The sequence below is a fragment of the Lissotriton vulgaris genome, chromosome 12, assembly GCF_964263255.1.
Source record: "Lissotriton vulgaris chromosome 12, aLisVul1.2, whole genome shotgun sequence".
Lineage (NCBI taxonomy): Eukaryota > Metazoa > Chordata > Amphibia > Caudata > Salamandridae > Lissotriton > Lissotriton vulgaris.
The window spans coordinates 39,517,946-39,534,666 of record NC_141700.1 but is presented as its reverse complement, the minus strand read 5'-3'; the positions used below and the strand labels follow the sequence as shown (position 1 = coordinate 39,534,666).

The window sequence follows — 16,721 nt, the reverse complement described above, 5'->3', positions numbered from 1 at the left end:
TTCTTTAGTTTGGTACAAAAAATAAGCACACAAATTGCAAAGGGTACAGCACTGCAAATAGCTATGGCCTTGCGCAGCCAGTTCGATATGCCATAGCGACGGGGCATTGTGAAGCAAGATTAAATACAACTAAAATGGCTTTACATATTCAGAAATGCATTAGAGACATATAAAAGCTGGCCATGTTTTAGTGTTGTCTCAGGAGTCTAGTCTGGCCACTAAACTCCTTTTAAAAAGTGTTGCGTATCTCTTTTTTCCTTTTCCAGTCTGACTTGCAGCCAGATGGATAGCTCTATGTTCTCCAGCTAGCAGGGGACTTGGCTGTTTTCGATCTGTGATGCTGCACTGTAATGGATTCTTTGTAACTGGATCGCAATCTGAAATTTTGGATCGCCATTTTAGCACAGTTCACTCACCACCCTTGACACTAGAAGAGGAGGAAAAACAGTACCTCCCTAAGCAGGAACAAACACATAAAATGGTACCAAGAAGTCGGTGTGTGCAGTTTGAACAATCTCTGGCATTTTTTGGTTGCAAGTATCTAGTTTGCTAAGAAAAATGGGGGTCCATATTTAAAGCACGTCCTACTCATCTTGGTATTACAAATTTTGAAGCACATTCTGCGCCTCTATACACCTCATTTTGCCTTCAACTGAAGAAAATGCAGAAACCACCTGCAGGCAACTCAAGAAAGAAATAGCGTATTCGAAGGGTCTCACTTTATTGTGCTGTGACTTTTCATTAACCTCATATATTAGACACCTATGTGGACTATTCACCAATATACATTGTCATATACCACCTATGTAGATTCCTGCCACTTCGGACTAATTCCCTTCTAGAAAGCTTTTCTTTCCTTTCTCACAGACGGCATTGCCAGGAGATACGGTACAGCGCAGTCTTGTCAGAGACCACAGTGAAGTGTCTGAACCGATAACATGGAAACAAATTCCGCAGTCCGGTCTCTTCGCGACTGTTCCTGGAAACAATCCTCTGCTACCAAGGTAGGGTTGACTGCCATCTGAGAAGCTGCTCCAATGTACAGTTCCAGGGCTCTTCACTCTCATCGAGTGCAACAGCTCTCCTGCTAGAGGCTTCCAACGGGCCATCCGCATTCACTTAAACTTAGGGAAAATTCGGATGAAGAGGATCATGCTGATGAAGATGAAGCACACGATGATCAGCATTATCCACAACAGCCAGTTGACCGATTTCTTGGCGTTTTGTTCTAAACGGTCGGACTCAGTCTTTAACTTCTCAAAGTTCTGGTCGGCCATCCGCAGAGACTGCGACAAGGTCTAGAGAGCGGGAGAGACAACGGGACATCTGTTAGTGTCATGTACATTCAAAAGGCTGTGTTCATGGCATGCACTTCAGTATCAAGCAAGGACTGATCAGCACCTTTGGGAAAGATCCTTCTCTTGTGAACAAAAGTACATTTACAGAGCTAGAGCCTTAGAAAAGCAGCGTTGAGATGGTCACCTACAACAATGGAACCCAAGATTGGCGACTATTTCTAGCACTGAGGGGACCCACACTTTGTGCCTGTGCCGCCATTTTGAGTGAAAAGGGCTGCAATGGTGGAGGAACACCTCTCTTGCAATCTGCAGCAGATGCCTAAATATTCGATTGGTGCAACAGCTCACAAGAAGCAAGCATCATTCACTGTAGGACAGACAAACAGCCGGGGTGTGAGGAGAAGCACTGGGAGTTATGATACCTCCACGTGCTCTCCACTCTGCCAAAAAGGAGAAGTGGCGACAAAGTGTCTTGACCAGGATCACACATGGGCATGCGAGGAACATGGGTTAGATCTTCCGTGCCACGCTGCCGGTAGTAAAACAAATGAAAACCACGTGTAGAGTTTACCGGGCCATAGAAAGAAGATGACAAAACAAACTCAAAACATCAGAGTGATGAAAGATCAGCGCCTGATCCCAGGCACTCCGTGATCAGAAACGAAGGAACTGCTGCAGAGAAGGGAGTAGAACGGCCTGGAAGCCCTCTTTGAATACATGAAGACAGCGCCAAGAGGCAGACGCTGGCAGCCTGCGAGCTTTCAAACGCCCCTACTGACCACAGGCTCTAGGCGCTATTCATTTATTTTTGGTTTTAGACGATTAAGGGATAACTAGGAGCCTGAGCCGCTGAATTATGCGCGTAAACGCCGGGTTAACTGAAATAAGCAGACAATAAAACGATACATAAACAACGGAAAGGCATAGTGTCATAAAGGTAAATAAATTAGGAGAGGCTTCCAAATCTTTATTGGAATAAAAAGCTTCTGGCCTAGCCCTCGGTGAACAAATATTTTGTATCATAGTACTCTACGGGGCATATTTGCAATTTTCGCCACTGTCTGCAAAATCCGAAAGACTTAAAGCATTGGCAGCAGCGCCACCGTGTGGCCAAAGGAAACCCGGTCTCCAAATTTCAATGGGAGGTTGATTTATCATCAGTGGAGTCTATTTAATTTTAGTAAAAATATAAATTTCACTTACAAGGGCTTTCTACCGCCCTGTTCATCCACTGGTGTGTAGTTGTGCAGGGGGCAAAGGTTCACCCACTCAGTCATTGGCTCCCTCAACAGTGAGTGAGGGCTCTCTGCTCCTTCACAGGAGCACATCTGCACACTAAATCCCTTGTTTAATATTGGCTCGGCCGGGAGGTTCCAACACCGTTTTATCAAAACCGTAGCAAAGCAAAGCAAGATTGAAACTCCAAAAGCCGGTCTGTCAGCCATCGTCAGAACGATTGGCTATGCCAATGTTTGTTTCACCGCTGGAGTCCCCATTCTTTCCAACCCCCCAGGTCTGGCTTTGGTCTGGATTAAGACATTGTAGTGTAACCTACAGACCTACTGCGTACAAGATGCAGAGTGGAGGCTGAACCACAGGCTTTCTTTGGCCAGGCTCTTTCAGCCATAGGCTCAAGGCTTTGTCCATCAAAGCTCAGCTCCGCCCATTCATTTCTCACCAAAGCTCCTGAATCTTTGAGTGTATCCTTCCGCCTACACCCATGTGCCTGCACTGGATTGTATGAGGGACTACTTTAAATTTCAGCCCACTCTGCCCATCCTGCTGGCGGCCTTCCAGTGTGTCTCGCTTCAATGTGCTTTAGCACTATATACCCAGGTGTATTACCCTTGCCAATGTTTAAAAAATTCCAGCTAGGACAGGAGATAAAAACACACGTTAAGGCTCAGAAGTTGAATTTGAATGTCCTCCCATATTACGTTTCTGGCACTTAGTTTGGTCTCAGCTACAAAAAATTTTCAATTTTACGGTTTCATTCTCCATTTCACATATTTTCTTAGGTTCCCTCTCTCCCTCCCTTGCTGATTCCCACTCCAACCAAAAATTACTTGACCTATGCATAGCCATTGCTTTCCATCATATTACATCACACTGGAAACAAGCTAATGATGTTTCTTTTACTGCATGGTGGAACGCAGTTTGCTTTAATCACCGACTTGACACTAATTTTGTCTCTCCTATCTCCTTAGCAATCAAACGTGATCTCTTATGGCTTCCCCTCACTGACTATCTATCCACAGTTGCTAAACCTCCTCCACCACTTCCGATTCGTACTGTTGAAGTTTGTAAACCTCCATGAATGCATTACCTTAATTTCTTCGTTTACTATATTATCTTTTACAGCTAGTATTTTATCATATTTTTTATACGCTTTCATATTTTAAGATATCTCCTCATTCCCCCATGTTCCTCATATTCATTACCTATTTTTTTTTTCATATTTTATGCTTCAGTTTCCCCAACGTAATTCACTATTATGTAAGATTGGTCTCATTTTTTTTTTTTCATAACTCTTGATTGTTTCTTCATTTTCTGTCTTTGTTTCTTTATATTTCAATAAACTTCAAACTTAAAAAAAAAAAAAAAAAAAAAAGGCTCAGAAGTTGACACTAAGGTTTAATTAAATGGATGCTAGACATCATCCTATGACGTCACCCAGTAAATCATGTCCAAAAGGTCCGGTCTGAGCAGTATTATAAATTCAGATGGACAGTACCAGACTCACACACGGGCCAGACTTCCGGGTGAGATTTTTAAAGGGGGAGTAATTCACTTAGTTTTGATAGTCAGAAGAAAAGTTATTTTCCTTGGAGTCCTAAAGTATCTCCCAAACAAGTACAAATAAAGTTTCATTGTATTTTCGATGCAAGTCAAACTTGTAATCTTCTCACTTCAGACGAGCGTCCTCTTGTGGCAGCGATGCAAGTGCCGCCGACCTGAATCCATCCTAAAGCAGCAGATGGGCGGAAGGCAGCGGGGCCCAGCAGGCCTGTCCCACCCAAACGCCCTTTCACTGGCGCTTCGTTACTAGTACTACAGTCGACGTCACCACACGGTCGCCTCAGACTGAGCTGGTTTTTGTGGGTTTGTCCTGGTTTACACCAGTAAAAGGGCCAGTGATGGCATCAGCTGAGGCCATTTGTGGGGGTGTTCAACCTTGGAATACGAATAGTATATTGGGGGGGGGGGGGGGGGGGGTTCACCATCTGAAGATCGTATACCAGGCAGAGACCCCCCCCCCCCCCCAACAGCCATTTCATGGGCAATTTCCAACTTTAATAGGCACTGTGCTTGCATCTCACCCCCAAGAAACAAAGCCTTCCTGAGAGACAGACCGCCTGTGGCCTGCGGACCCTGTCACTGGGCCTTCGTTGTTTTTCTGCGATGAAGTTCTTGCTTTGTTCCGGGGAAGGACGCAGAGCTATGGTCAGGAGCCTCTGTACCGCACTACATGTGGCGTGAGCACAGACAACCAATAGCAAGGCTAGGTTTAAAACTCAGCGCTGCCATACAGCTACAATGATCCTGCCTTTTTCTCAGTGCTTAATTTGAGAAAGTGGTTTCTGGTTCTCTGCACCAGCACAAAAAATAAAAATAAAACACCTGCACCGCATGGTGCTGATGTTTGTCTAATGTTCAGATGAGCACCACAACAGTTGTTTACTAGCTCATATACATTTTAAAAAATGACTGCTGCATGCCATCTAAGACATTCGTTTAGCTTAGGGTGGCCTGGACTAGTCCGAATTGTCAAATTTGTAGAGTGTGCGGATTAGTAGTAGTGTTGGTTCTGTTATTGGCAGCACTGGCAGGGGCAATGGGTGGTACAAGCTGCAGCAGCCTCCTGACAAGAGCCCTGGCACTTATTTGTTTACAAATTAAGCACTGCTTTTCCTCCAAGCCTGGTCTCAAGAAAAAGCCTTTCAGGCCAGACGTACGAGATATTCAATGCTTCGCCCACAAGTTTCCACCTCAATTCACATATGGTGGATTTCGAAAGCCTTTGAATGTCCACAGCTCCCACTGCCTGCGTATGATCTACAGCTGCTGTCATCAAAGATGCCGTTGCATGCATTACCTGATTATCTTGTTTAATGACGTTCTGTGCTGCCAGGCTGTTGTTCTTCAGGCTGCGCGCCAAGCTCAGCATCTCCTCCGCCAGCTTCTCCTGCATGTTGTGGTGGTGCTGAAGAACGGCGTCGATCTCGCTGGCCGACTGCTTCTCCTCCGCTTCCAGGGCCCTGGAGATCAGACATTGTCACTTTTCATCCAGCAAACAAAAACAGGAATCGCAAGACTTCTATTTACCAGTTTTGTTTATTCCGCATCCCAAAACCTTTTATTGCTGCAAATGATTGTGCTTGGGCAATTTTTGGCAGTCTATTTCTCTCTAGTGACATTTAAATGCACAAATATTCCATTCTGGAATGACAAAACGTGATGGGTGGAATGCTTGAATTAATCTCAGCCACTGGTAATTACTCAGGTCGCATCCCAATCCATTGACATTCGGCACACTACGCCACCTCATATTGGACCCAGCTATATGCAAATCAGTCTTGACCCTGCTCCAATCAGAACAGTCCAGCCCAAACTGCCAGGCCTGGTCCCGGAACACATACATCTCTGGACCGGTTTCGCCCTGGTTATGGGCTCATCAGCCAGGCTAGATTGGATGCAGTGACACAGTGTGCGTATAGCAGTCCCACTTAGTGTGACACACCAAAGTATACAAAAAAAGAAAAAGAAAAATCCATCCATTTTTGTATAGTGCAGCCTTGTAACCAGCATGCTGCACTCTTACAGGAGTGACAGTGGTGATGAAGGGTGCACTGCAGGACAGAGGGGGACTGGGTATAGTGTGGGCATGGAAGGCAAATAGAGTACAACCAAAGGGGGCAATGGGGCAGGCAGGCAGCAGGCGACAGAAGACGGGTGGTAAGGGGTGTCTGCAGTGCAATGAGGCAGGAGGACAGACAGAATGACGCGCAGGATTATGACGATAGGAAAAGGGGCAGAGGGCCGAGGTAAAGCAGGGAAGCAGCAAAGTGACCGGTTCAGAACTAGACATCATGGCAATGGGCACTCCTGTGTGGGAAGAATGCATTTTCATAACATTACTAGACAGATTTTGACTGATGATAATGCAGAAGCAGATTCAAGTTTAGCATTTTGACAGAAAAATGCTGAAATAATGTGCAGTAAGAGCATCGGCGACTGCACTGCACCCAATCAGATCACCAGTCGCTTCTGCATAACTGAGGAGCCGCACTGTGCTCACTGCACACCTGCCGCTGGACTCGCAAGCCTTGCCAGGGGAGAGCTGGTGGCCTTGTAACTAGGGACGGATTTCAGAGGAGATTAGGGAAAGCATCCGAGGATTACACGCTTGTCCTCTCTTTAACACACACTCTTCCTGCTCTGCTCCCCTGAGAGCTGAGATCACACTCCAGGAGGAAGGGTTTACACAACAGTCATCCAAGAATTGAATCAGGTGCCTGAAATCCTGGGGTGTGATGCAGCTGATGGGATAGACAGGGAGTGGTGGGAAAAGCCACCATGGACGAAGCATCGACACTCCGGTAAATGGCCAAACGATAAGTTCTCAAACAGGGGTGACCAACACAAACTGGACCCACCTACTGCCGGCTCCCACCCACTACAGCCCTGCTAACAACCTCTGTCCAGATAACTGGCACTACAGTGCCTAAGTCACAAGAGGAACTATAGCCATTACACCAAACGCCACCAATCAAGCATCGCAAATATATTCAGACATTACACATCTTTTTTTCTTAGCACCCCAGCATCTGGAAGGTGGTACACATACCCGAAATATAACACTGAAATACAATACAAAATCACACTTGAGAGTTCTATACAACCAAGCTGCTGCGTTGGTAAAGAGGTGCAGATAAACAAGCAGTGGATTAACTCTACAGGCTAAGCGCTTCTTCGTGAAGTACGTCAATGGTTTTACGCCACGTCAGTCCCATCCACGCAGCCTTTTCATCATCCCCAGTAATCCAATCACAACTGCCTGCCTCAGCAAGTAAATGCAGAGTCAATGAAGCCTTCATTTCAAGAAACAGTTTGCGAGAAGACCTTTCACTTACTTTCTGTTTCTTAAGCCTTCTGCATCTGGAAAAAAAAGTATTCCGAATTACAAAAAGCACTAACAAATGAGATTGTACAGGTGAGAGAAAACAGTGTTTAATGAACATTTATTCGGGAAAGTGGCCACAAAAATACAGTTTCATGGAAAAGACCCAGATACTACCATATGTATTGTAAGAGCAATGTACAAACGAGGCGGTGATGTTTTGGGAACACTACTCAGGTACAACCCAGGAGAGGAGTAGTCCTCCGTCAGCATCGCTGCCCGAGCCACCACAGGGGAAGATGTCTGGACTATGCAGGTGATTACTCGGTCTCCTGAAACACGCAAGCACTAAAAGAGACATACAGACACAGGCACGGAAACAGATGGTGCAAATTAAGGCGAGACGTTTTTTCGATGACACGAGGGCGGAGGCAAATGGAGGTACGTCTTTTCCTCAATATCACAAGTCGTTGGAGCCAGTATTAGAGCTCAGCTCGTCTAGGTCCACAGTTGAGCTACATCCTTTTCTGGATTCTGCTATGTGGGGACCCTACTGATGTGTGCACAAGAGGACAATCTCAAGCTATTATCGACTTTCACTAAACAACCTTCCGTTCATTTCATGCAATTCCCCCCTCTTGGCAGAAACAAGGGCCCAGGCTCCCCTGCAATCATCAGAAGTCTCATCTACCTCATGAAAGGCTACACAAGTACTCTCTCTCAGTGGAATCCAACTTCTGCCAAACAAAAGCTGCAGAGTGGAAATCAATCAACACACGGGTACTCTCTCTCAGGATTGTTTCTTAAAGCGCCTTATCGTATGATCACATAAGGTATTGGGTAGCAGCGTTGTGAAACCAGACCTAAAATGTAGGCATCCACACCCTCGATAGTTCCTGCGAGCTCTCTGGATTGGAGCAGAGTCTGCACTCTCCTCTCTCTGATTAACTCACAAGAGCCCTCTTTCAGCTGAGGCTAAATCCCCATGACACCAACAGTAGTGACTTCAAGGTATACAGGACAGGGATCGAAGACACTAAACAAAAAGAAATCATGTTTTAAGACACTCTACAAGGGAGAGACAACATTATATTGAATTGGGCAAGTGGGAAATGCCTACAGTGCACTGCCCCCAAAGTGTGAAACTCACAGCGGATGCACGAGACCTTGGGGGTCTGGAACAGGACTCCTTGCATACATGTCATTAACACATCTGAAGCAGCATTTAGGCAAGGGACCAAGGACAGTCAGTCCTTGCTTAGAAACTTTCCCACCTTGAGAATGTGGAATTGCTGCCCCCCCCCTACCATCTAGCAAAGGGAAGAGCTCAGGAAGAAACTACTCAGCATCCCCTTACTTACAAAGTTAATGGAAATTTATAATGTAACTCTACAGCCTCCTCACTTCAGTGCCTGCATCTCTGTTCTGCAGGACTAGGAATGCGGGCATTGCACTTCCACTGCCCGAGGAAGCTATAACTATTGCCACCTTGTGCGATGCCACAACCAGGGAAATCCAAAATTGAGCCCAGTTTGCTTCTGTAATTAATATTCTGAGCCAAACTTTAAGAGTGATCAAAATCTATCCCCCCAGCATCTGCAGCATCTCCTCTTCAATGTTTGCATTTTGTACCCCGTATATTCTCTCCCATTGCTGTGATCACGAGGTTGCTGCTGCTTCTGAGCGCAGCTGAGCTCTCCTAATTTCCCCGTATGTGGGTCCAGCCAGTAATTTATGCTTCGAGTACCTGAGCTGATCCGCTGTCCTTGCTGAAGCTGTGGTCTAGTGGTAAGCTTTCAGTGGACAGAACGTCTGCCCAATTCTAGTGCTTATCAAAAGGACCTAATATAGTACTATCTCACATGCAAAATAATATTGTTCCTCTACAGTTTTGCATCCTCCGTTTGCATGCAAGCTCAAAAAACACTTTTTTTCTTGCCATGAAAACTGACCTTGCCTTAAAACGTCCAATTGCTGCCCCTACTTTTCTTTCAAATGGACCTCTCCTTCTTTCTATCCTCTGAATGCCTTCTCTCACTGAGCACAGCTTACACTAAGTCACCTGCATGTTTGCCTTAAGCTAAATTCGTGTATTTCTACAAACTACCCACATCTCATTTTAAAGATCACAACCTACCCTTTCTAAGACATACCCCTGCAGATTAACAATGATCTTCTCCTGCTCATCTAATAATGCTGCCAACAATTTGCATGAATTCACATACCACCTCCCTCTAAAGGCTACTCCTATTAATGTAATCTAACACACAGAAACTGTAGTAAATGCAAGGAGTGGTTTCCTCAAGAGAACAAGTCTAATCTCAATAACCAACATATCTCTACCATCACTCGCTTTAGCTTCCAAAGGAAAAGATGGAAGAAAGCTGATTTGATCTGCGGTGAGTCTGATCAGAACGTGCAACAGGCAAGGGTCAGAACACCTGGCTCATACACCTCTAATAAGATACCTTTACGTACCGGCTACCATAATTCCCCAGCAGATCCCCCACCATCATGCGCACACACACCATCACTCCACACACACCTCTGATCTGAATGGTCTTAAACAAAAATAACTCATCCCTACTCAAAAATAACAAACCGAACATCCACCACATATTCCCTCCCATGGACTACAGTGGACAACACATCAACTGCACACACAAGACAAGAGATGCTGCCTCTGCAATCTCTCTTCTTTTCCCCAATCACCTTCCATCTCATTTTCATACCACCAAGGCCCATCAAACCACCACCACATTTACATATTATAGCAAAAACATTTCTCCCATTAAACTTTTGACAGCAAAATTAAACATCACCTGACTTCCACAACACCATGAACATCAAAGAACGCAACCCAAAACCGAAGGCAGCTCCTTGAACGTAGACCTCTTCTCCATACCTTCACTGAACCGACTAGTTCACACGGCACTGGACTGGCCAGACGTCATTTCACTCACGCTTCATCCACTCACAATTGACCACCAGAAACTCTGACATATTAGTTCCACATGGTCAAAGACTTTCTCCTTTGATCTTTTGAAATCAGATCTAAGCACCATAGCAACCAAAACGGACGTCACCACACTCCTGGACTACACACTACTCTAAAAATCAACATTGACGTATATGCCTCATTAAAGCAACACTTCAAAAAACCGAAGCCAACTGCACCTTAGCACACTCAAGAAGCTGCTGACTGCAATCGACCATCTTTTTTTTAAATTATTTTTTTGAGTTTTATATAGCGCGAACCAGACCCCAGGCATCGGGTATCAGAGCGCTTTACATGAGCACCAGTTTCGTTACAGATGAACACATTCATTTTTTTGTTCGGCACGGAGAGATTAAGTGATTTGCAATAATCACAGGATGTGTAGCGTCGTTGCAGAGACTCGAACCCGGTTCCCCAGGTCTGAGGTCGACTGCTCTAGCCGTAAGGCTACATCCTCTCCCCACAACCATCGGATAACATAGTGCAAATCAAATCACTAGACAACCCTACTGTTGTACAGACTGGAGTTGGAATAGTAAATTAAACTATCCCAACATTCAGCGCCCCTTACAGCAAGTCGTTGTAACGACTTGCATTGTAATGGTATGCAATGTAACAAAGCAGTTGTTCTAGCGACCGCGTTGTAATGGCATGCGATGTATAGCATGCGTTGTAACATTGCATATTCTCCTCTACCAGGCTATCAATCATGCAATGCCATAAATCAAGTTTACTAAATAATCCATGACTCGAGGCAAAAGATCAGGCCAGACATTACTCCTATAGTTCAGAAGACCTAAAATCACCACTCTAGAAGGAGCAGATGATCAGCCTTCAATAAGGACGGCTCAGCTCTTCAGGTGTTGGAAGCAAACTGCAAAGAAGATACGTCCACCATACTTCACAATGTATAGGTCAGAACATCTTTCACCAACCAGCACCTGACCTCAACACAAGATGCATGGTGCCACCGACAAGTATTACACATGTATGCTAACTCAAGAGAATGTACCCTTCACTTCATGGCAGCAGTACTACTAACAGATGACGTAGGGCATCTTTTTTTTATAAGACAGATGGACGTTTTATCAAAAGTTTAACAAACATAAGACCACGGATCTGAAAGTATGAAGAAATAGAAAGAACTCTTACCGTTAACGGACCTGGAACCCTGCAATAGAAAAAGAAAGGTTGAGCATACCTTTTCATCCAATCACCGACTCAGAGTTTGAGGTGTTGCATGCCTTTTTGTGTCATACAAATAGCGGTGAACAATGAATTCAGACTAGTATAGGACTTGAACACCATTTCAATACTGAAAAAATATTATTGGTAAAGAGCTTATCAAGGAAAAATCAGCAAAGTGTTTTCAGCCTGGAAGGGATCTTTAATTGGCGCAATTGTTTTGTTTTCCTCGCGAATGAAAGATGAGTAAATGTTAATCAGTATTGGCAATTTTTGTGTTGTGTTCTATTGTTTTGTTTTATCCAGCTAAAAAACAAGTTGTAAGGCTTTTGTTAAGAAACAGCTTTAGCGGCAAGGCAGAGTTTGTCACACTACACCAGAGTAGGCTTGGTACCGCCCAACTATGCCAGCACTCTTTCAACACTTTATCGATGCAACTCATTCCGCCTCAGCCTTATCCCAGCTCGCCATGGTATTGTTACGTGGCCAAAACAATGAACCTCAGTAGCACAAGATAATATCCCCCCGATTTGATGGACATTCTCACACGGCTAGGCCAACACAACTCAAACCAGACCGGCAGCATTCAGACTATCACCGGTTCTTGCATCCGGCTGAGCCAACAACTCACTCTGGCACAACCAGGCCAACACAACTCAAACCAGACCGGCAGCATTCAGACTATCACCGGCTCAGCCAACAACTCCCTCTCCAATACCTTCAGCAAAGGCTGCAATCTCGCCTGGTTCTTCAAATGTTCTGAAACACAGAACTGCAATACACTGGCTTTTCTACCTGTTACAATATGGCAATGCTAAACTGGTTGATTCCAGAATCATGCTACTGCTATAGTCTCACCTCACATTTCTCCAATCCTGTATCACCCAGTTTACCCAGTGCACGGACACACATCTCGAACTCTGCAGCTCATGCCAAACAGATCTCACTCCATCTATTAGATGCATCCTTAGACTGATCAACCGATGCACCGTATTCCAGATCAGTATCCTGAAAGTTATTGCATGCATTCCCTTCCTTCTGCATCTTCTTTACATTATCTTACTCGACCAAGGCACTTCTTTTCAGAGGCACCACATACATTCCCACACAGCTCCAATTATACACCTCATTCTGCTACAGCTCTATTAATCCACATAATTCTAGACTTGTAAAACTGGTCAAGTCCAATGAATTCACCATGTGATATTCACACATTCGTTCCAAAACAAGAACATAATAGACCAAACCTCATTCTGCTCTGAACCTACGCTTAAAAGCGAGTTGTGGGGTTTTCCTGTGTAACATCAGACGTTGAAAACCCACAAGACTCTGCATAGGTGCGCAATTTGCGTTTTGCATCAAGGAAGTCTTGTTCTAAAAAGCAGGCTCTTCGCTCACCTCTTGTTGCTTAAAGACAGGAATATCAGAGCTCCTGTGCAGCACTTTCACAGAAAGAACAGTTATCACAGGCATTACGGGCAGAGCGGGTCTGCTGCCAGCTTGGAGCATGGCGACCTACAGGACAAGACACCGTGCTATTCAACAAATCTCCTGTGTAGAACTCAAAAGGTGCTAGAGCCTTCCAAGCAGGCTGCACGGCGCTATTGAAATGCGTTCTTACAATGCATTTCACTGGGCAACTTCAGCAGAGCTAAACAATGCTATTAAGGAGAAAGGCTGGCAAAAAAGCCAGTAAAGAGAAAAGAAAAAACATTTCCAGTTTAATCATTTTTTGTATTATTTGATCATCATTCCTGGGAGGCAACAAAAAAAATTATGAATTAACAGACTTTCTATGATTAAATTTGGGGGGTTAATTAGGAGTTCCACAGCTATTTGGTGTGGGAAAATGCACCTGGTAAAGAGTGATACAGTGGGGTGCGGTATCACAATATTCTTCCTTTTCCACCCCGCAAAAGAATAAGAAGGAGGGTCCCCTTGTCTGAGGGGCCCATACCGAATCTGAGTTTTTGTTATTGGCACAGATTCTGCCAGGTATGACCTGGAGAAAATCACACAGGCAAAAAAAACCAGTGCAGGAATAGCCCAAAAAATGTATCCTGATTTGGGTTAAAGTCCTGTTTGCGCCAGAATCACAAAATGTGCGGTAAAAATAATGAGCGGCTTTCTGCTTTATACCAATCACTCGAAGACTCCCTTACTGATGACATGTAAGACTTCCTGAAAGGCAAGATCTACTAATACTACGGTTATATCTTTTTTAAAACACAGAGTCCCCTCCTGTATGTAGGGTGGACAAGCAGAGTAATTGCAAGTGATTTCAAGGAGGCAAAAAAAAAAAACACTTGCATAATTTAAACAAGAATAACCCAATTAAAGCAGAATTGCTTACAAAAAGCAAAGGTTTTTTGGCTTGACCTACTGTGCCCAGCAGCTCGTTCCGCATCTCCCCCGTATAGCGAGCTTTCGCCTGCAGATGAACTGTTTTCGTGGCTGAAGTCCGCTCTTTACTGGTGGTTGGGATGCGCCCTGGAGCCAAGAACTGATTCGCCAATGCCTTTTCTGTTGGAGTGGCCTGGGAAAAACACACACAGCCAATGAGAAGAACATACAAGTGTCTTTTTAAAAAGCACTGATTTTAGAAAGACTTCCTGCTTAATATTCAAAAACTGCAACAGTAAGTGAGCTAATGAAACACCTGTAATATGAAAATGCTCTAGACTCAAAAGAATTAAAAGCAGGGTACAGTTTCACTTTCATTACAAAAACACACAATGGTTGTTACAGTGTAGAACGGCTGACTACCTTTTACTAATATATAACCTTACACAATAAATTTGACGTTAGCTGCAAACCATGCACCTATATTGGATATCCCACAATACGGCAAACAGGTGACCATGAAGTAAATGGCGCAGTATTCAACTCCATACAGGGAACGAACACATTAGGCTGTCCACGGAAATAAACAACCCTCACATTGATTGGTTTACAAGACCACATTAATTAAAACCCTGAATTTCACGCACCAGTTTCAATATGTGAATTAGTTAGCTCTTACGTGTTCATGGCATTTATGTTTTGACATTTCAGCCTATTTAGTCACAAATATTTTTTGGCTCATCTTCCTTGCATTTACAGAATTTTCTTTTTATATGACATGAAAGAAAGAAATTGTATCTAGCGTTTTTTCGCATATATTGAACCAATAAATATAAATACAAAATTGGATGTAACAGGGTTTCTGAGCTGGAAGCAGTGTTCGATAATACACAAAAACAATCAACTGAAAACCACAAGCAGTCATATAATACAGCAAAACGCTCATCTGTAAACTATAAAAAGTCATAGATAATACAGCAAAACGCACATCTGTAAACTACAAGCAGTCATAGATAAGAGACGAAAACACTCATCTGTAAACTACAAGCAGTCATAGATAATACACAAAAATGCTCATCTGTAAACTAGTCATAGATAATACAGTAAAATGCTCATCTGTAAACTACAAAAAGTCATAGATAATACAGCAAAACGCTCATCTGTAAACTAGAAGCAGTCATAGATAATAGACAAAAACGCTAATCTGTAAACTACAAGCAGTTATAGATAATACATAAAACACTCATCTGTAAACTACAAAAAGTCATAGATAATACAGCAAAACGCTCAACTGTAAACTAGAAGCAGTCATAGATAATAGACGAAAATGCTGATCTGTAAACTATAAGCAGTTAGGAGTAGTTTCCTATCTGTAACTCCAGTTCTGTAGTAGGGGTATCATGTGCGGGGACCCCGGAGCAATCAAAAATAATCTCTTAAGCTGTCTTCTTTGCAGTACTGCATAGACACTTAAGAGAAAATGAAAGACAAATAATGCAGCCTATACATGCAAGGCTACACTGTCCAGTACTTCAACTAGAAATGCAAGGATATTCCACAAATATCCCACTTAGACCTGCCTGCCAGGTTTCACCATGGAGAACACTTCCCCCCTTCACCAAATCCTTGGAATGATAGGGAGGAAGGACAGGACAGACAAGCCCCCATAGGCTGCCATTATGTGGCTTAAAAAGGGATACTGTGCCTTTAAGGAAGCTTTCCAGAACTCTCCCGGTATCCCAGAATGCACAGCAACTCCCTCCACTTTCAGTTCTTTTTGGAGGTGTATCAGCTAGACCTGTAGCATTCATCATTTCATCACTTTCTCCACAGGGAGGAGGGCGGGCGCTTATGACTATAATAGAGATACCCCTACTACAGAACTTGAGTTACAGGTAAGAAACTACTCCTTCTGTAGTGGGGGATCTCTGTGTATAGTCATAATCTAGTGAATAGAATGGCAAGCCCATCCAAAAAACAACCCGGCGGTGGAGAAAAAGACAACACCACTATTATGCGAACAGATTTCGCAGCAAAGCCTGTCCGACCTGAGCATCTGCCCTGGCATCAGAGTCCAGTCAGTAATGCTTAGCAAAGGTATGGACCGACTTCCAAGTGGCAGCCTTGCAGATCTCTGCAATGGGAACATTACGAAGCAAAGCAGTAGTGGCCGCTTTCCCCCTGTTGGAATGAGCCTTAGGCTTACCCCCTAAGGTCTTATTCGCTTTCTGATAACAAAGCTGGATACACGACACAATCCACCTAGAGATAGATTGCTTCGAAGTAGCCAGACCAGTCCTAACTGACTCATAGTTGACAAACAATTGGTCGGACCTGCGAATGTCTTTGGTCTTATCCAGATAGAATTTCAAAACCCTTCTAACATACAGGGAATGAAGAGACCTTTCTGCTGGAGTGGAAGGATTCTGGAAAAAAGTTGGTAAAGTTATCGTCGGATTAACATGAAAATCAGAAATCATCTTGGGAAGGAACTTAGGGTGAGTACGCATAACAACCTTAGCAGCATGAAACACAGTATAAGGTTCTTGGCAACATAACGCCTGAATCTCACAAACCCTGCGGGCCGATGTAATGGCCACGAGGAACTCCACCTTCCTAGACAGGTGCTGCAGCGAAGCCTTGTGAATAGGCTCGAAAGGTTCCTTCATCAGCCTGGACAGCACCACATTCAGTTCCCATGCCGGCGAAGGAAGTCAAACAGGAGGGAACACCTTCTTCAATCCTTCCAAAAAATCCTTAATCACAGGGATCTGGA

At 44.1% G+C, this 16,721-nt stretch overlaps 1 protein-coding gene across 1 annotated transcript in view; it reads right to left on the bottom strand.

Moving 5' to 3' along the window:
• Window positions 1-704: 704 nt before the first annotated feature.
• The window catches only part of USE1 (unconventional SNARE in the ER 1), a 35,287-nt gene continuing 19,270 nt past the window's right edge, over window positions 705-16,721 (bottom strand). The window contains exons 4-8 of the mRNA XM_086946961.1: window positions 13,986-14,138; window positions 11,570-11,588; window positions 7,433-7,457; window positions 5,395-5,557; window positions 705-1,298 (exon numbers count right to left, since the gene is read on the bottom strand). Coding sequence (XP_086803087.1) covers window positions 1,116-1,298; window positions 5,395-5,557; window positions 7,433-7,457; window positions 11,570-11,588; window positions 13,986-14,138 — 543 coding nt within the window. The 3' untranslated portion in view covers window positions 705-1,115. The remainder of the gene's footprint in view (window positions 1,299-5,394; window positions 5,558-7,432; window positions 7,458-11,569; window positions 11,589-13,985; window positions 14,139-16,721) is intronic.